Genomic DNA, 19,426 nt, shown 5'->3' on the forward strand with positions numbered 1-19,426 from the left:
AGCAGAGAGGAAGTGTGATACTCGGTCCCTGAGCAGCTCTCTCCCAGCCCTGCTTGCAGAGTCCTGTGTGATCGTGCACAGGGAGTGGAAGGCAGTTTCCAACATGCCGGCCTGTTGGCAAGGGACACCCCTGTGTGCGCCTGACCTGAGTCTCAGACCTTCTCACCAAGGCAGCCCTAAGAGCAGAGGAGGGCAACTAGAATTTCTCTGGGGTCTCATTGTATTTCTAAAAATTCTTGCAAATTTTGCATTTGTTGGAATATCTTTCATTTAAAATATTTTAAATGAATGTGGACTAAAATTGGCTCTCCTGAAAAACAGACCCCATTTTAGGTATCACCTGGCAGATTTGCTTTGGGGGTCCACATGCTCAGATTTGAGAAGCATGAGTACAAGATTGGGCCCTGCGTGTCAAGGCTGCCGGACTCACTTATTGAGCCAAAGTCAGAGGCTGGAGTTGGGGGGTTCCGTGTTATTCAGAGCAAGCAGTCTTGGTGTTTACAATGACACCAGAAGGAAACAGGGAAAGGAGCCCTGCCTTTGCCAGGACAGATTCCTAGGACAAGCCTGCAGGAGCTGACTCTGCCACAAATCCAAGTTTCCAGGACTTGGCTGCCCCCCAGGGATGTGTGGGGGGCTGAGGGGCCTGTCCTCTATGGGGACCAATCTGGGGCAGTTCCTCAGGGCCAGGAGCCAGGGCTAGAAAGACCTTTCTGTCTCTCCTATAACAGAAACTCCTGACAAACCAAGACCTACAGAGAAGGAAGGCCCAGAAGCCCCAGGTGGGGAGCCCAGCCCTCCTACCTACAGCCCCAGCAGGAAGAAGGGCCACGGAAGACAGGAGAGAGGGACCCTGGGGACAGGTGAGAGGCTGGCTCTGCTGAGAGTGTGCCCTGGAGCTGAGCGGGGGAGGGAAATGGAGGCATGCTCGGTTCACACCAGCCTGTCAGGTGGCTCTCTCATCTCAGCCCCCTGACAGCCCTACATGGCAGGTGTCCCTGTTCATACAGGTGGGAATCTCAGACCTTCTGAGAGTCCCATAGCTGCCATCATCAGGGCGGCCCTGACCTTGGCTGGTCTTGCAGGTGCTGTAGGAATCTCTCCTGGGAGCAGCCCCTTGCAAGGCCTTATCAACTGCCTGAAGGAAATCCTTGTGCCTGGATCCCAGCACCCTGAGGTGTCCCGAGGCTTGCTGCCTCCTGTCCCCGGCCAGGGCACCTCTCAGCTAACCGGAGCAGAGCTGGGGCCCGAGAGCCCACCCTGGGCAGGTGAGTCCCCTGGGGACCTGTCTCCTCAGGCCAAGGTTTCTGAAGCCCCAGAAAAGCTCAAACTACCTTTCTGTAGCTGTTTCTCTGCAAATACAATGTCTTCCCAAAGGAGCATTCCCAACACGGCTGCCCTACTGTCATTGGTGGCCTGTTGCTGGAGCCGGGTGGCTTTTTTAGGAGAATGACATTTGGTCAGCTGGTAGAAGGAAACTCAAAAACAGACTTGGCCCTGGATCCTTTTGTTTTTTACTCGTCCTAATACGGGACCTTGAGGAGGAGCTGCCAAGTTATCACTGTGTTGACTCTTAAGTGGGCGCTTAGAGTAGGCGGGGGGGTGGGGGTGGTGGTGGGTGGGGGCGGCGTGCTGGGGCAGGAGCTGTGAAGACTTTGGGGGTCTCAGATACAGTAACATACTTGTGTGTGTGTGTTTGTGAAAAGCTTGGTCCTTAGAAGCTTTGCTTGGGGCCCAGGGAACCACGGGCAGGTAGGGACCTGTCCGCTCGCTTCTTTCCCCCTGGACGTGCCCCACCTTGATGTTGCACCTTCTCATCTCCCTCCTTCCAGCCGTCTGCTTCAGGGAGGTGTGAAGACAGGTCTTTTTTTTGTTTTGTTTTGATTTATTTATTTATTTTAGAGAGGTGGGGGGGGAGAGAGAGAGGTGGGGGGGAAGGGGCAGAGGGAGGAGGAGAGAGAGTCTTAAGCAGACTCTCTGCTGCGCACGGAACCCAGCATGGGGCTCCATCCCACAACAGCTGCGCCACCAGGTGCCAAAGACAGGCATTTGTAAACTAAGCCCAAGGAGACAGTGGCCTGTGCGCGTCTAAATGAACTGCAAGAAGACCCACATTTCCAGATTTCTGGCCCTTACCTGGACTGTCTGCTTTTTGTTGTTTGTCATGACTGGGCTCAGGGTGAAAATGCGTTCCTCTTTTGTATAGTGAAGACAGAGGCAGCTTCCGGGGCTTGTCCCCTCCAGGGTCTGTTGAACTGTCTGAAGGAGATCCCGGAGGCCCAGCACAGGCGTCCCAGCCCCTCAGGAGTAGGGGACCCACCACTACAGGAGGACCCAGGGGCCTGCCAAAGGAATTCTGGAGGTAAAAGCCACTGACTGGGCAGGGAGGGCCCCAGGACAATATCCATTTCCTTTTCCAGCTCCAAGCAGGCCTCCACACCAGGCCCTTAGGCCCTCGCCTCTGCGCGTAGGTCGGAGCTGCCGCATGTTAGGGACCATCCCTGTAAATGGAGTTAGGCCTGTAGGAGGTGCTTCATCAGTCCATGATCACTATCCAGGTTGGCTGTTAGAGTAGGGCTGAAAGTTCCAGAAGGGAGGAATGGAGCGTAGGGAGGGGGAGGCCTGAGAACAGAAGATGGCCCGTGGACACCTGGGGCATAATTTTGAATCGGGTGCTCGCATCACGTTCACGTGGGCTTGGGTAGTGTTTCCACACGCTGTAGCTCACCAGTACTCGGTAGCTTCTCCGACTGCTGAGAAAGTCGAATTGACACAGACTTGCTGGCCTTGGAGGAAAGACCCTGATTTGGTGCCCCCCGAGGAGCCTGATGTGGCGTCCCTCAGTAGAAACCTCTGGAGGCGCCCCAGAGGGCCTGGGGCAAGATGGGAGTGTGAGCTGCTCCATGTGCTAGTGTTTGAGCAGTGACCGCCTTGGAGCCAGAGACTGCTGTGGAGGCCAGGGGTCTTGGGAGCCCTGTCCTGACCCTATAACGGGCTCATGGGGGCTTCCCACAGGGCCCAGACCCCTGCAGACCCCTCCTCCCGGGCCTGGTCCAGGAGCTGGCAGCGTGCTCTCTGTGGTGAAGATGGAGGACAGCTGGGCCCAGAGCCCCCCCGTGCCTGCGTCCTGTCAGCTCCGCAAGTGGACGCACAGCCCCTCTGCCGCCAGCAGCCAGGGGGGCGATGGAGAGACCAGAGGGGCCCGAGTGCCCAGCTGGGGTCCCATAGCTCAAGGTGAGGCCTGGGGGCATCTCCCAAGTCCTCCAATGGGATTCTCAGCCCCACCAACAAGGTTCTGCCAGCCCACAGGGGAGGGAGCAGGTCCAGCCCACAGGGGGAGGCCCTGGCCATCCGTCTCAGGCAGTGACTCCCCTCTCTTCACCTACCTCCTCCTTAATCCAAGGGCCCGGGAGCTTTCCATCGTAAGGATTTTAGTTTACAGAGATTTCCTGCCTGTCAGGAAGCTGGTCACTACATCCCTGTGGGTCTCTCCACCCCACCCCCGGGCTGGGGTACAGATTTGTCATTGCCCTGTAGGAACAGAGAGTGAGTCCAAGTCCCCCACAGGGTGTCCTGCCTGGCAGGCCTCCACGCCTCCACGCCTGGTGCAGGACTTGTCGCCCCTGCAGGAGGCAGGTTGGGGCAGGGGACCGTGCCTGAGACGGTGATGGGGCCATCTCCCCTGTCCCAGCTGGCAGTCCCTCGAGCTCGCCCCTGGAAGCCCTGGAGGCCTGTCTGAAGGGCATTCCCCTGAGTGGGTCGTTACCTCCCCAGCCGCCGGCCACCTCTGGATTCCAGAGCCCTCAGCCAGGAGACCCCGGGTCTCAGAGGCCCGAGCTGCAGCCCTGCAGATCACATGGTGAAGGTAGACGGGGCCCTGGGCTCAGGGGTGCTGAGCCATAGTTAGGTGCCCCGCTCCCCATCCTGGGCCTCTGGAGGTGCAGGCCCTTCTGTAGCCCCCTTATTGATGCCTCCCCCTGAAGAGTTCCCGAATGTGGTGGAAGCCCGACTCTTCCTGCCCACTGCCCCCTCTGAGGGCTCTTACTTACTTTCCAGCCCCATGAGACCAACAGTTGGGTTCACGTGGGTTTTTTAACCAGTGCTTGAGCCCCTAACCTAAGGGGAGACCCTTGTGGGAGATCCTTTAGGGTAGGTGTCCTGGTTGCCCACCCCCAGCCCAGGGCCCAGGGGACCTCTTGTCCGGTGGCTTTCTCATGATGTCAGCTGTGCTGTTTCCTGCAGAGGTGACTGGGGGGCCTCTTCTGGCTCTGAGTCTGCAGGGCTGTGTGAGAGGCAGCCCTGCCCTCCCCTCAGGTCCCCACAGCACCCCTCCCAGCTTCTCCTCATCCAGCAGCACCGATGGGGACCTGGATTTCCAGAGCCCTGGGGGCAGCCAGGGGCGTCCGCCTGGAAAAGGTGAGCTGGCAGGCCTGAGGCTGGGGGTCAGTCCTGGGGAAGGATGAGAGGCCCCCTGCCCACCGTCATGTCTGACCCAACCGGGGCAGGGTGCCATGGAACTGTCTGGAACAGAGCTGGGGATGTTGAGGCAGGAGCAGACACGGGACTTGTTGCAGGGTGGCGGTGGGGCGGGGCGGGGGGTGGGGGGGTACTTAGCTCCGAAGGGGCAGGATAACAGCTAAGACCCCTTACAAGATAGAAAGAGGTCTCCTTTAGTGTCAACTTTTTCCTTATCCCAGCCACAAAGAAACGCCTATAATATCAAACTGACCTCTGACTTAAGAAAAAAATGTCCCGAGGTTCATGTAAAAGCACCTTAAGGAGTGTCTTTGGTGACCTATGTCTCTCCAAGCACCCGCTGCCCCCCCCCCCCCCCGCCCGGTGCAGAGGCGGCCACGGTGAGCTGTCACACCTCTTTGGAATTTTACAGGACTCTGTAGTGTCCCCTCTTGACCTTTGTCCCCACTTGAATCATCCAGGCGCTCTTGGTCTGCCTTGTCCACAGACACTGGGTCCCCCGTTGGCTCGCCTTTGTATCGTGTTGTCTGCGGAAGGCCTAGAGCTGCCCCAGCACTCTGCCCCCGGCTAGCTGGAGCCCGTGGGGCTCTGGGGCCTCCCAGTGCCCATGGCAGCCTGGATTCCTGCCAGGCTGTGGGGGCCCTTTCCTCCCCCAGTGCAGCCAACTTTTCTTTTTAAGTTTTAGTTTTTAATAGGCAATCACAGGGTTTTGCTCAAAAGCTATAAAAGGTTGCGGAGTAGAGATGATGTCTCCCTCCACCCCCCCCAAGCCCCCGCCCTCCCTGAGTCCCCACGTGCGTTCTCTCACCTTTCAAGGTCATTCTCTGCGCGGCCCAGCTGCTGGTTCCCTCACACAGGCGGTAGCATTCCGTACGCAGCTTTCCACCTTGCCTTTTGTTTTACCATCTACGTCTGGCATCTTCCTGAATTTTGTCTGCGTGTTTCTTGGACCCTAGCAGCACCCCATCCCTCCTAACCGCCGCGCAGTACCCGTCCATAGGGGTTAGCACATGGCTTGTTTATGCGGCCTCTGTGGGCGCACTTAGCTTTCTAAGGAACCCAAACCACGGGAGAGTTTGTGCTGCCTTTTAGAAGCTTCCAGCCCAGCTCCCCAGCTCCCTCTGTTGCTGTAGAACTCAGGGAAACTGCATTTGGGGTTCTTGTAGTTGAACTTTGCTGTTCCAGCCCCACGCGGCAGCCCAAAGCTCTGATACTCTCTCTTCGTGCCCTGCCTGGCCTGGCGTCAGCAAATGCCTTCCGGAAAGAGCATGGCCACGATGTCAGCTCACGCAGGAAGAGCCTTTTCTTTTTGGACTTTTGGCTTCTTTACTTCCTGCTGCTTCCACAGCTCTGTCACTAGAAATGTAGTATTTGTGGTTTGTCTTTTTTCCCCAAGTTGCGACTACACTAGTGTTGGCCTTCTCAACCTGCTACATCATATCTGGAGGGGAAGGCGCCTCTAGCGTTTCCCTCTGACTAGCGGAGGGAGCCTCAGGGCTGTCTGCGGGCGAGGCGGCATGGTGGCCTCCCTCCCAGGGGTGGAGCAGGGGGTCACGCCTGTGGCTGATCGTCCTTGTCACAGCCCACTGACCAGTTCTGTGTAGACGGCTCAGACAGGCTGGCTTCTTCCAGGGCCAGCCCAAGTGGGCCTGCCCAGAGCCGGGACTGACACGTGTTGGGGACCAGGTGCCTGGCATGACAGGTCCTCTGAGCCTCCTCCGCGGCCCCAGCTGCCCTGGCCACAGGGATGGAGGCAAGGCTCCCGGGCTTTGCAGAGACTGAGCTCTGACCATCCAAGATTGCAAATGTTGGGTTTTCACAGGAAGCCCAGTGGGAAGCTCCCCGCTCCAGGGCCTGGAGAACTGTCTCAGAGAGATACCTATGCTCAGGCCGCAGTCAGCCTCGTCCTGGTCCTCAGCAGGGGACAGGGGGTCCCAGAGAGTGGAGCCCAAGAATTGGACTGCAGACAAGGAAGGTAAAGTACGGCTGCCCCGGCGTCAGAGAGCAGGGAAGGGCGACTCTCACACGGCCAACCCCGGCCCTGTCCCCCCATGCAGTTGGCAGGCCCACCTCCAGCCCTGAGGGGAGAAGATGCTGTGGAAATGGCCTGGGCAGAAGCTTGTGTGAGGCCAGGAAGCCAAACGGTGCCGCCAGCCTCTGAGTGGTGGGTGGAGTCAGGGCAGGACACCCAGGGCTGGAGCCGGGGCTGGGGGGCTGGGACGTGCCAAGCACGTGGATTGCGAGCCCTGCCGTCTGCTGCTCCGAGTCCAGGCCTGAGCCAGGGCCTTAGCAGCAGAGTATATTTCAATCCTCTGTGTCGGCTTCGAGTACCTTGGTGTCCGGCACATTCTCTGAGCTGTGGGGCCCCCAGGACTCCAGGTGGCCGGGTCTGGGGATAAAGAGGTCCTGGAAGATTTGGGCGGCTCCCGGGAACATCTGTAGGCCTAGCGTGTGTCCCACACCTGGAGCTCACGTGCCCAAGAAGCCAACAGTGGCAGAAGCTGTGCTCTGTCCATTGACTTCCTTGTCTCAGTGCCCCACAGGGCTGACAGGCCTCTTGGCTTCTCATCGAAACAGGACTGAGAGGCGGGGCCTGTGAGCCAGCTCATCTGGGACAGAGTCCGGGGGAAGCACCCACCAGGAGCTTCCGGCTGGCCAGCCCCCAGGCGCTCACCTCCAGCAGCGTCCCCATCTGCTACCAGCGAGGGCTCAAAGACCATGGGGCCACCAGGCCGGGGCCGTGGAGGTGGCTCCAAGATGGTGAGCTGACATCTGTCCTGGTGTTCTGTGGCATGTCTTCCCTCCCAATAAAACCTTCGACGAGGGACTAGATCCCCCCTTCCCTCTGCTCTGCTCCCTCCACCCCAGCGCAGCACCTGGCTGGCGGCTGGGGCAGTGTGCTGGCTGCCCCACACCTCGGGCTGCGGGCTGGGACGCGTGCTGGGGCGGGTGAGCGCTCCCCAGACTCCTGGCTCCAGTGCTCCAAGGTGTGCTGGAAGAAGACCGTAAATGGGTCGCTGAAAGGAAGGGTGGGGGACGGTTTTCAGCGGCCTTGGGGTTTCTCTGGGAGACGACTGGTTATTTCCTTTATTGTAGTAGTTGCCTGGGGTCACGGTGGGGGTGGGTAACAGGGATGGGGGGATCTCCCTCTGCTCTTGCCACTGCTCATTTGTGCTTACAGCGGTGTTCCTTCCTAGCCCTGCCGGAGTGGGCTGGAAGGGTCTGGCTTATTTGGATAAATGTGGTATTTCTAAATATTCCCAGCAGAAGAGAACTGGCTCTGGGGGACTTCCTGTGGACAGGACTGAGTCTCTGCTCTTGGACCGCTGGTCCTGAGTGAAGCAAGTAGGGGCCGCCTGGCTCTAACACCCGGGGCCTGTCTGGAGCCAGACTGCTGGCGGCTGGTACCAGGGACTTGAGACTTCAGGAAAGTTCCCCGCTGGCTTTGCTCCTCCCCACCTTCCTTGGCCAGAGTGGGAGCTGTAGGGTCTCCCAGAGCCTGTGTGGGGCCGTTGGCGGACCTGCAGGGGGACCAGCTCTGCGTGCCTGTGTACTAAGGTAGAGGGTCCTCCTGCCTGCCATCAGGCTGATGGACGGGGTGTTCTTCTGTTGTCATTTGCGCAGGCGCAGCCACGAAGCCCTCCCCACTCCACTGTCTGGAGAACTCTCTGAAGGGGATCTTGCCTGGGAGGCCCCTGCGCTTCGCCTGCTTGGCAGGCCCCAGCCCCAGCCCCAGCCCCAGCCCCAGCTCCAGCTTCAGCAGCTCAGAAGGAGACGAGCTCTGGCAGCTGCTCCCTCAGGGTGAGCTTGCAGGGGACAGAGGAGGCCAGGGAGCCATTCCCTCCCTCCACCCGGGGTGCAGCCGCTGCCCTGACACCAGCTTTGTGTTGCCAGAGAGGGACCGTCTTCCTGGCTGCAAGGCTCCTGGCCCTCTGTCCCCGCGCCCAGGCGGCGCCCCCACCGGTAGCAGCCCTGGTGAAGGCCCAGGGAGAGCAGAGCCCGCGGACCACTGCAGGCTCAGTGCAGGTGAGCCCGGGGACTCCTGGGAGGGGGCCTGGATTCTCACTTTGCCTGACTCTTGCCGGAAGTTCTCTGCTTTCATCATGCTTGAGTTCCCTGCAGGTTGAGCCGGGTCTGAGAGAGAAGGTAGGGCACAGGGCCCCAGCATTGTTCAACAAGTGTGTTGAATTAGAAAGCCGGGCAATGAACCTAATACGTATACATGCTCTCTCTCTCGAACACGTACATGTTGTATGCGCTAATAACGTCTGTACACATATATAGTGTTGTGTTGGTCCCCAGCCTATCAGAGGTGATGCTCTCAGCGAGGGATGCCTGGGGCGCTCTCCCAGCCCGTGTTACTTGTAGGGAGCCCTGTGGACATTTACGCCCCCCCTTGGGGTAAATCCTGTGGTTCTTAGAATCGTAGGACGCATGTCAGCAAAAGCCATCAGGGACCCTGGAGGGACAGGATCTATGACCCCAGACCCTGCGGGGCACGCCTTGGGGTCCCCGGTAGAGAGGTACAGCAAGAGTAATGCACGCGCCCGGGACTCTGCCTTTACTTGGCTCCAGGGTGGGGTGTCCGGGTTCGGCGGGTTCACTCTTCACTGGGGAATTTAAAGCATCCAAGCGGGAGTTAGGGCACAGGGAGGGGGGAGCGGGGTTGCTCAAGTGGCTAGTTATCTAAATCTCCGTGACACTGGGCCTTCTGAATAAGGGGCTTTCATGGCTTGGGCAGGGCAGCCTGGTTCCATGTCTGGAGGGTTTGCTCGTCGCTGTGTCGGGCAGCCGACGGTATGTTTACCCAGGATGGATGTCTTCTGAGAACTTCCAGGTCATCCTGTCAAGAAATGCCTGCCCCCCCCCCCCCCCGCCAGGCAGTCTCGCTCCTCAGTCCAGGCCTGACCCGGCGTTTCTCCCCGCAGGAAAAGCAGAAGAGAAGACAGGGGGCAGGTCCCAGTTGCCCTGGAGAGACGTGTACTCAGAAACCCCGGGCCGGCCTGGCCCCCTGGGCAGTGCTGGAGGAGGTAGGGGTGCGGTGAGCAGTTGGGGAAGGGAGCTCCCTCCCAACTTAGTCCTTGGCCCCTGCACTGGCCGGGCCGTACCCGTGTTCCTCCCGTGGGGCACGGCAGAGCGGGCTGGGCACGGGCCAGTTTCCCATGGCCCATAGGGCGCCCCCCTCACCAGGGTGGGGCCTGCAGACTGTGGTCCTCTCCATCTGCTTCCTCCGGCCTTCACCTTGTGGGTGAGCCAGAGGCTTCAGCCCTGGCTGTAGAGGACTCCAGAACGAATCCAGTCTGCCCTCCTCACACATGCCCCAGCGGGCCATTCACCCGGGGTGACAGGCCAAGTGTATCTGTCTTGCATCCCATTTAACCATTGTTTGAAAGTTGAAAGTTCAATTTTTTTAGGCCATGTCCAAATATCCGCATGTCAGAAGGGGTATCCGTGCCCCAGGTGCTCTGTGCTCTTTCTGCAGGGGCAGCTGGGAACCCCTGCCTTGCTCCTCAGCCAGAGAAGAGGCCTGGTCCGGGGCCCTGCCAGCCTCTTGGATCAGCCCCTGGGCCCCTGTCCTGGAAGCCCAGGGTCAGTGAAGAATCCAGGGGCCCAGGGTCTGGAAATGGAAGACCAAGTGTTGCAGGTGAACATGGGGCTTCCCTGTCCCCTCAAGTCATCAGGAGCCCTGTGGGCATGGGGTGGGCAGGGGATAGGCGCCTGCGGTGGCCCCGCACCTGCCTTCCCTTCTCAGCTCCTTCCCGTGGGGCAGGCTGGCCGGAAGCCTGGGGGAGGCTTGTACCTAGCAGCCTTCATACGGTCATAGGCGGGAAGGGTCTCCCCTCGAACTCCAGGTTGCTATTTCATTCAGTGTTTTCTCACAGAAGTAGCTGGTTTTTTCATAAAAGTACTTTCTAGAGGCGAGCCTACCAGTGTAGATAACACCCAGATTCAAAGTCTGGGGTTTGAGGAGTCTTTCCAGAGAGATGAGGAAACGGGCCCAGTAGTGTTGAGCGACCTGGCCAAGGGCATCCGGAGAGACGGGGTTCTGCCTCACACCCGACCCTGAGCAAGCTCCTCCTGGACCTGTTAGAGGCGTGGAGGGAGCGCGTGGGGCTGGGTCTCCTGGCTCCCAGAGGGCCTGTGCCGAGACCCTCCCCCCAGCACTTGGCTGGGCCCGTCGCTGGCTCGGCCCTTCCGCCGCTCGGCAGGCGCAGCCCTTGTACTGAGAGCACCGAGCTGGCCAGAGGTTGCCAGGCCTTAGCTTAGATCCTTCCTGAAGAAGCTGACCAGGCAGCGTTCTGGCCCATCGGGGGTTCCCACGGTGCTCCACAAGTCACTTCTTTCTGTCTGGAACCTGGAGGTGCTGAAGAGGGGGCAGAGCTGGGCTGGGGTGCAGAGGACTGGGGGAAAGCAGGTCGGCCCCACCAGTCCGGGGCGGTAACCGGGCTTTCTTGTGAGCTTTGTCTGGCGTGGAGGCAAGTTCCAAGGGGCTTTACGGTGAAGGATTAGGTGATTTTTTAAAAAAGTAATTTAAGATCTAAGATCTATGACTCTGACCTCAGAATAGGGAGGGTAGAGGTCAGGATGGATGTGCGGATGAGGGCCCTGCATCACTAGAAGCATCCCTGCCCCTCGCTGCTCTGGCCCTCTTGGGCCCCTCTCCCGGATGCCGTCCATGGCCTTGGCATCTCGCTGTCTGCTGAACTTTCTCCAGACCCTGCCTACTGATGCAACAGGGCAGCGTTAGGTGGTCTGGGATGCCATTTGCGCTGAAAAGTGGTCCTTCTCCCAGAAGGTGGGAAGGCCACTCACTGTCCTAGGAAAGCTTGAGACCAGTCCGTGGCTTATCCTGTCCATGAATTTGGGGAGCAGCCAAGAGATGTGCCACCTTTGATGTCGTGAACACTGGCATCCATATTCTCAAGCCTGAGTCACTTCTGTCCCATCTAAAGCCAGGCCTTAGTGGGTGGGGAGGATGCTGAAGGGGTCCCCTGGCGGGAGAGAAAGGTTCGGACAGCCCGTGAACTCTCATCCCGTGTCCCTGCTTTGGTTGTAGCTGGGACCCCTGGGAAGCCACTTCCCAGAGGCCTGCCTGAGCCGCCCCCTGCAGCTGCCATCCGTCCGGCTTTGCCGCAAGCGCCCCCCCAGCCGTGCCCCTGCGGAAGCTCTGTGCAGCCCGAGCTCCGCAGCCTTGGCGCCGCCCTCTCGGAGAAGCTGGATCGGCTCGCCGCGGCCCTGGCAGGCCTGTCTCAGGAAGTAGCCACCATGAGGACCCAGGTGGATCGGCTAGGGAGGCGCCCTCGGGGCCCTGGGCCAAAGTGCCAGGCTTCCTGGCCGTGGGCCCCCTCCCGGGGACCTCGCTGGGCCAATGGCCCTGCTCACAGACACCTCCCCTACTGGAGACAGAAGGGCCCCACCAGGCCGAAACCAAAGATCCTGCGTGGTCAGGCGGAAGGCGGCAGGGCTGGTGACGCCTTAGGCCTCTCCTGCCGAAGGTTCCGCCCGGTATCTCAGCTGCCTCCAGATGCCCCCACGGCAGAACCTTCTGGGCCCAACTCCAGCCCTTCCCAGCAGCCGCTCTCAGCACGCAGCTGCCGCGCCGTGGTGCCTGTGCATGCTTCCCTTGGACACACTGGGGGTCACCGGAGTCCCCCCACCCCTTCAGTGCCTACTGCCTTACCCCCGCAGATGGCTTCTGCGGCCAGGGTAGATGCAGAGCCGCAGTTCGCAGCCGCGGTGCCGCCTGGGGCCGGCAGCCAGCCCAAGGATCCAAACAGCCTGATGGCGGGGGGCCAGGGAGCCCTTGAGGAGCAGCTGTGGTGTGGGGAACACAGGGTGCCGAGGTGGGGGGCCCCTAACCACCTTCTTCATCAGCTCAGTCCTGCTGAAGCTGTCCCGAGCCTGGCCACTTCTCCTAGGGGCTGTCCCGCGCCCTCACCCTGCTCCAGCCGAACCTTCCCCCCTTCCGGGCTGTGAAGGGGCTGGGAGTTCCGCCTTGGCCTGAGCACCCCTGACTCCAGGACGCTGTTCGCTCAGGGAGGCCGCTGTTTGGGGTGCATTTCTCAGCCACGCCTCTGGTCTTCTTGGCTCAGGTTCATTCAGATGCTGCTTCCCCGTCCTGCCCTTCCCCCTGGAACTGTCCTAGCTTGCAGGTGACTGGAGTGCCCGCACGCATGTGCACACCACGTTCGCCTGGGCACTCCAGCAGCTGCAGAGGGACCGCGAGCACCCGCTTCCTAGCATCTGCCCTTCCTGATCTCAGCACTGAGGAGGGCTTGGCCCTTGCTTTCCTGGTAAATCGGGGGCATGGGTTTCACCTGGAGAGAACCCTGCCCCTCGGCTGAAGCTGGATTTGCCCGTGTACAGGAGAAGTGGGGGACTGAGGGAAAGGCCCTCGGCTCCTAGGAAGGGGCCCCGTGGGGCCGGACCAGGGCCGCCGTTGGTTCTCTTAGCAGGACGAGTACCTAGTCGGCTCAGCTGCCTGCCTCTCCGCACCCTCGAGAGAACTCCGCAGTGTCCCGGAAGGCTGGGAAGATCAGCTGCGGGACAGAATGCCCAGATGGGTCCTTGGAAGAGCCCCACACGTTATACTGTGAGCACAGACCGCAGACCACAGACTGGGCGGCGTGAACAACACACACTCTCACAGCCTGGAGGCCAGAGTCCGGGGTCAGGGTGGTGGCTAGGCGGGTTCCTACTGACGCAGTGAGGGAGAGTCTGCCCCAGGGCTCCCTCCTGGCTTCTCACTGGTCATCGTCATGGCCACATGGCTTTCTCCCCGAACGCGTGCGTCCAGATTCCCCCTTTGTGTAGGGACAGCGTCGGACTGGGCCCGTCCCAGTGCCCTCACTGTGACTTGATCACCTCTTTAAAACCCTGTCTCAAGTAAGGTCACGTTCTTAGGTACTAGGAGTTAGGACTTCAACATGGATTTTAAACCATAACACATGTAAGGGACTGGGTTGGTCTTCCTGAGTTCTTCTTGGGAGGAGAGGCATGACTGAGGTGTCTCCAGGCCAGAAGGGCCAGCTCTGGGCCCCACCCCACTCGGTCGTATATTGGGAGTCCTGCCTGTGGCTTACCTGCCTCATGTCCTTCCCCAGGCTCAGATCTTTTCCCCTAGCCTAATGTTCCCACTTTCGTCCTTACTGGATGTGAAGAATCTTCAGGAACTGTGTGCACGTTGTCCGGGAGGGGCCACCCGGCCGGGCTGGCATGGTCAGCTCGGCAGTCAGGGAACCCAGGTGCCAGTGCTGAGGCCCAGGCCAACTCGGGCCCCCAAAGGGGCTGTAGGCCTGCGGCTGTCGTGCCCGCTGCCGATCCCGGGACACATGCAGGGCCGGCCTGCGCTCCTGGCTGCCCCTCCGGGGGGAAGGGGGAGGGGCTGGGCTGCCCGCCGCTCACGGCAGGGGGGTTGCCGTGTGTTCAGGACTGAGTCCCAAGAGGACTGTCTCGGAAGCTAATGTCTAGAAGATCATGTCATTGGATGTTTAAAAGAGGCAGTGTCTTCACATGTAGCCATACTTGATAAGAGCATAAGGAACAAAAAACTTCCAGACTTTCCACTCAAAGACCTCAGGAAGATGAGTGAGTTCCTTTTCGGGCTTCAGTGAGCGAGGGCTGGGCACGTGTCAGAGCCCGTGGAGAGGGGAGGACAGGGCTGGGGGGGGGGCGGAGGGTGCTGTCAGTAGGAGGAGGGTTCTGGGCACCCCTGCTCAGCCCTCCCTCGGTCCTGCCCGCCGGCCTCCTGTCCCTTCTCCCCCTAGTCAGCAGCGGTCATGGAGGTGGTCAACACCTACCTTTGAATGGCATTTTAAGGTTTTGTTTGGTGGACTTCCTGAGTATCGGGCATCACACAGACGCTGTGCAGCAGGAGTGAAGGAGCAAATGAGCTCAGAGGGCAGAGGTGACCTTGAATTTGCAGAGCCTGTCCTTCGCAGAGCCTGCAGGAGCACTGCCCCCCTGTCGGTGCTTGGCAGCCGGGCTCGGGCGCTCACCCGCTGGGTGACCCTCCTTCCAGCCTTCACCTGCGCTGCAGACGAGGATGCTCGGGGCGAGCCCAGTCTCGGTGGTCCACATCCAATCCGACCATATAGGAAGCTCAAGTCTTTTCTTTTTTTTTTAAGAATGTGGAAAACAAATAATAAAATGAATGGTAAGAAGCTTCCTGATCTGCGTGTTCGCCTCACAGCTGCCGCACGAGCACAAAAAGCTTTTATGGGTGTTAACTGGAAAATCTAGAATCACTCATTTGGTGGAAAATCCGTGTGCAGTTTAGTCCGTGTGCATCTCCTTCACCTACTTCACAAGGAAATGTGGTCTTTGGTGAGAGGAACAGAGGGGCCTTTTTGAACTCAGGAATTCCAGGGGCCTGGGGGGGCGGGGGGAGAGCAGAGAAGGCTGAAGCTCTGCCTGCCCCCATTGTGCGGAATCTTCAGCGAATGGCTGCGGACTGACCAGGGTACAAACCTCCCCCACCCTGAGCTCATTTCAGGGGCCCTTGAAGTCTGCCCTCTGCCTTCCAGGCTGTAAAGCAGGAAAGTGAGAAGGGGCTTAACCTGTCAGTCTGAGCGGGCTCCCCGCAGCCTCCAGGCCGGTGGAGGGGTCCAGTGGGAGGGGGGCTGCCAGGGGAGTGGGAGGGTGCACGGACCACAGCTTGCTGCCTGATGCATCCCCTGATGTCATCACTCCCTCCCGGAGGAGCTTAACACACTGGCAGACTGACTTGACTCCACTTTTTTGTGTCTTTCTGTTTCAGATGTGGCTTCTGGAAAGAGCCTACAGTGGGACTTTATTTTTTAATCCAGCTGGACAACTTCTGTTCTTTATTTAGAGCCCTTAATCCATTTATGTGTAATTATGATAGATTTAGATTTGAATATACAGTCTTATTTTATGCTTATGTTTGTCTCACTTGTTCTGGGTTTTTTCCCTTCGTTCCTGCCTTCTTTTTATTTTTTTTAAGGTTTTACTTGTTTATTTGAGAGAGAGAGAGTGAGCAAGGAGGAGCAGAGGGACAAGCAGACTCCCCGCTGAGCACAGAGCCCGACCTGGGGCTCTATCCCATGACCCCAAGATGATGATCAGAGCCAAAATCAAATCATGCTTAACTGACTGAGCCACCCAGGCGCCCCTCCTGCTTTCTTTTTAATTGACAGTGTTGTGGATTTGGTCTGTTTGGTCATTTCGTCTTCCCTCTACTAGCTTCAACATTTATTTTTATTTTTTTTAAGATTTTATTTATATGACAGAGAGAGACACAGCAAGAGAGGGAACACAAGCAGGGGGAGGAGAGGGAGAAGCAGGCTTCCTGCCGAGCAGGGAGCCTGATGCGGGGCTCGATCCCAGAACCCTGGGATCATGACCTGAGCCGAAGGCCGACGCTTAGCGACTGAGCCACCTAGGCATCCCTAGCCTCAACATTTAAAGAACTAGGAGGAAAAACATCCAAATTTACAATCATGTTTGGAAGTTTTTAGCACATCTTTTTCAGAAATTGATAGAACAAAGCAGGAAAGATACAGATTTGAACAAGCCAACTAATAAAATTGGCTTGATGGATGAATATACAGAACACTGAACCATAGGACTACAGGAGGCCATCCTGTGTGTTTCCGACTCCTGCAGCTGCCTTGCTGGGGGGCGGTGTGGGGCAGGTCCTCCAGTGACCCCCCCAGAAGGCACGGAACCGAGTCCTAGGCAGTGGGCTGGCATCCAGAGCCTTCCGTGAGTGGCCACGTCAGCGGGACTTCTGTCGGAGCCGGGCTGGGCTTCTCGCCACTCCCTGTGCAAGCTGAGCCAGCCAGCTCAGGTGCCTTGCTGCTCCCCGCCATCAGTACCCTTCCTCGGTGGTCACGTTTTGTTTGACTAAGTCCACTTTATTAGCAAAGTCCAAAGTGGGTGCCTCCACTGAGATTCCTGCACTGGGAAGGGATAGTCACAGCAGTGACGGCTCGTACCCTGTAAGCACTCCCCTCTGTCCAGGAATGGTGCTAAGGGCTTGCAAGGTATTTAATCCTCAGAGCAATCTTAAAAGGTAAAGTTTGTTATCTCCGTTTTACAGGTTCAAGCACTGAGCTTCATGGGTACTGAGTTCAGTAGCTTGTCCTAAATCACAAATCTCAGAGGTGGTGGGGCCTGACTCCGCCTGTTATTGGGGGCTGCTCTCTGCTGCCCCCTTCCGTTAGTGCAGCCTCAGCGTTCCCACGTGACCCTGTCGTGTCACATTATAATTCTATCGCTGAACAGTATTCCAGGCAACTGAGGCCCATCAGTTATTTAGACATCTTTCTACTGTTTGCCTTGCAGTGAACAGCTTTGTGCTCGTGGCTTTTTTTCCTGTTTTCAAATCTCCAGAAATAGGATCACTGAATATGTGCATTTTAGGGATCTGGACAGGGAAAGTCTATTGTTTTTAAACGCATAATTTCGTTGACATTAGCAGTAGCTAGCTGTGTCAGTTTTACAAATATATATCATGGAGTGGGATTGATGTTTTTCCCTTTAATTTCAACCCTGCAGAAAATGTGAAAGAATGGTACAATGAACATCCATATACACTTCATCCAGAATTCACCAGATGTTAATATTTAGCCACAGTTGCATTATCTGGGTCTCTCTCTGTGTCTCTCTGTCTCTCTCTTTCCCTTTCTCTTTCCATATATATGTAGATATTTTTTTCTTTTTTGCTGAACCATTTGTAGGTATATTTCAGACATCAGGGTATTTCACTACAAAATATTTCATCATGTATCTTAAGAGGAAAAATCTCCTATATAATCATACTATTACTAACACCCCGCAAAAGATTGAACATTGATATAATAACATCACTGCACAGGGACACCTGGGTGGCTCAGTTGGTTAAGCATCTGACTCTTGATTTCAGCTCAGGTCCTGATCGTGAGATTGAGCCCCACGTCAGGCTCCGTGCTCAGTGTAGAGCCTGCTTGAGATTTTCTCTCTCCTTCTCCCTCTGCCCCTCCCCCCATGTGCACTCTCTCTCTCTAAAATAAATAGACCTTAAAAAAGATCGCTGCACAATGCATAGTCTATATTCAGAAATTTTCAATTGTCCCTTGAATGATTTTACAATTTTTTTGTCCATGATTCAACTAAGAATCATGCATTGCATATGATTGCCATGTGTCTCTTTTGTCTCTTTTGATCTAGAACTTCCCTTACTCTTTTTTCTTCTGTGACATTGACATTTCTTAATAGGTCAGAGAATTTGCCTTGCACAACGTCCCATTACCTGGATTTGCCTAATTGTTTCCTCATGGTTGGATTCAAGTTCAACATTTTGAGTGAGTCAACGACATCAGTGACATTGAGTGCTTTCCATTGTTTCATGTCAGGAAGTATATATTGTCAACCTGTTCCATGATGATAAATGTGATCGCTTGATTACAATGAAATCCACTAGATCTCTTCCCTGTGAGGATACCTCTTCCCTTTGTATAGTTGACCCTCGAACAACACGGGTTTGAACTGTGTGGTCCAGTTACATGTGGGTTGTTTTCGATAAATACAGTACAATAATATGAATACATTTTCTCTTCCTTATGATTTCCTTAATAACATTTTCCTCTTGCTGACTTTATTGCAAGAATACAGTAAATAATAATATAACATACAGAATATATGTTAATTGCCTTTATGTTATCAGTGAGGCTTCTGGTCAGCAGTAGGCTATAAGTTAAGTTTTGGGGGAGTCAAGTTATAGGTGGACTTTTGACCTCAACCCCCACGTTATTCAGGGGTCACGTGTAATTAATTGGCTATCGGTGAGGTGATTCTTTGAGACTTTGTATACCTTTCAGGTGTGTTAGGAGATGAATTTGTACCTTGAAGATATCTTATTATTAATGTGTGCCTCAAAGATCTGTGTACGATGTTGAAATTTTGTCCTAAGATCTGTAAATATTTGGAGAGAGAGAGAACCCCCCTGGCCTGCCCACTCTGCCTCTTCTCTCCGTTCCTGCAGCCGAGCTTCCTGTTTGCCCTGCTCTCATCCTTCACGGCGCATCTACCCAACGCACAAGCCTCAGCGACGTCATAGGCAGTCGGGCTGTCCAGGTGCGGGCAAGACATGAGGGAGGAGAGGCATCTGCCAAGGAGGATGATTTCCAGCTTGCAAAGCAAAGCACTCCTCTGCCTACTGGCTGAGGGAACAGGGCAGAGGAGCCTGTCACGACGTGGGACACTGAGTCTCCTTCCTGGCCCTGGGGAAAGGGATGGAGAGCCAAGCAGAGGGGCCAGTGAGGAGTCCTGAGCCTTCAGCCAAGGCCCGGCCCCCAGGAAGGGGGAGAAGGGTGCAGCCGGGGAGAGAGGCTCCCTCCACCAGGTGCGACCCTCACGGTGGGCCCTGAGGTGGCCTTAAAGCAGAGGCGGCCGTGGACCACCGCTGGAGATCTTGGTGGCTTCGCTACCGGCCCTCAGGCTACTGACCCAGACGCCGCGCAGCACCACGTAAGACGCGCACTCTTTCCTGAGCCCACCTGGCACCGTCGGGCAGCCTTGCGCAGCCACGTTGGGGTGGGCTGGGCGTGTGGGCTGGCCTCTGTGCCCCAAGCCAGCCTCCGGGCAGGAGGGGAGCCTCAAATAACACCTTTGAGCACTTTTTACTCAAGTCAGGGAATCTAGTGTTTATTCACAGGAGTAGTCTGCGAGGGAGGACACCTTTGGGAAGGTGAGGAACCAGGTTTGAAGAGAGAAGTTGGGGGCGCCTGGGGGGCTCAGTCGGTTGAGCATCTGACTCTTGGTGGGGTCCCAGGTCCTGATCTCAGGGTCGTGAGATGGGGCCCCGCAAGGGGCTCAGTGCTCAGCCGGGAGTCTGCTGGATGTTCTCTCTCTCCCTTTGCCCTCCCCGCCCAAATAAATAAATAATAAATAACAAAGGGAGAAGTCTCACATTCTGCTGGGGAAAGCCTGAAAAGGCCTGCTGTGG

The 19,426-nt window shown here is 57.0% G+C and overlaps 1 protein-coding gene across 10 annotated transcripts in view; it reads left to right on the plus strand.

The window, feature by feature from the left end:
• Positions 1 to 19,426, plus strand: part of KRABD3 (KRAB domain containing 3) — a 28,398-nt gene extending 8,972 nt beyond the window's left edge. For 6 of the 10 annotated variants that reach the window (XM_036122609.2, XM_036122607.2, XM_036122608.2 and 3 more), the window contains exons 6-18: positions 732 to 863; positions 1,086 to 1,268; positions 2,207 to 2,362; positions 3,016 to 3,234; positions 3,692 to 3,865; positions 4,243 to 4,416; positions 6,299 to 6,451; positions 7,054 to 7,236; positions 8,101 to 8,277; positions 8,371 to 8,502; positions 9,405 to 9,506; positions 9,959 to 10,120; positions 11,534 to 17,691. In XM_036122609.2, the coding sequence (XP_035978502.1) occupies positions 732 to 863; positions 1,086 to 1,268; positions 2,207 to 2,362; positions 3,016 to 3,234; positions 3,692 to 3,865; positions 4,243 to 4,416; positions 6,299 to 6,451; positions 7,054 to 7,236; positions 8,101 to 8,277; positions 8,371 to 8,502; positions 9,405 to 9,506; positions 9,959 to 10,120; positions 11,534 to 12,453 (2,867 nt within the window). In that variant the 3' untranslated portion in view covers positions 12,454 to 17,691. The other 4 variants (XM_078059701.1, XM_078059704.1, XM_078059702.1 and 1 more) reach the window with 4 other exon arrangements.

The sequence above is a fragment of the Halichoerus grypus genome, chromosome 12, assembly GCF_964656455.1.
Source record: "Halichoerus grypus chromosome 12, mHalGry1.hap1.1, whole genome shotgun sequence".
Classification (NCBI taxonomy): domain Eukaryota; kingdom Metazoa; phylum Chordata; class Mammalia; order Carnivora; family Phocidae; genus Halichoerus; species Halichoerus grypus.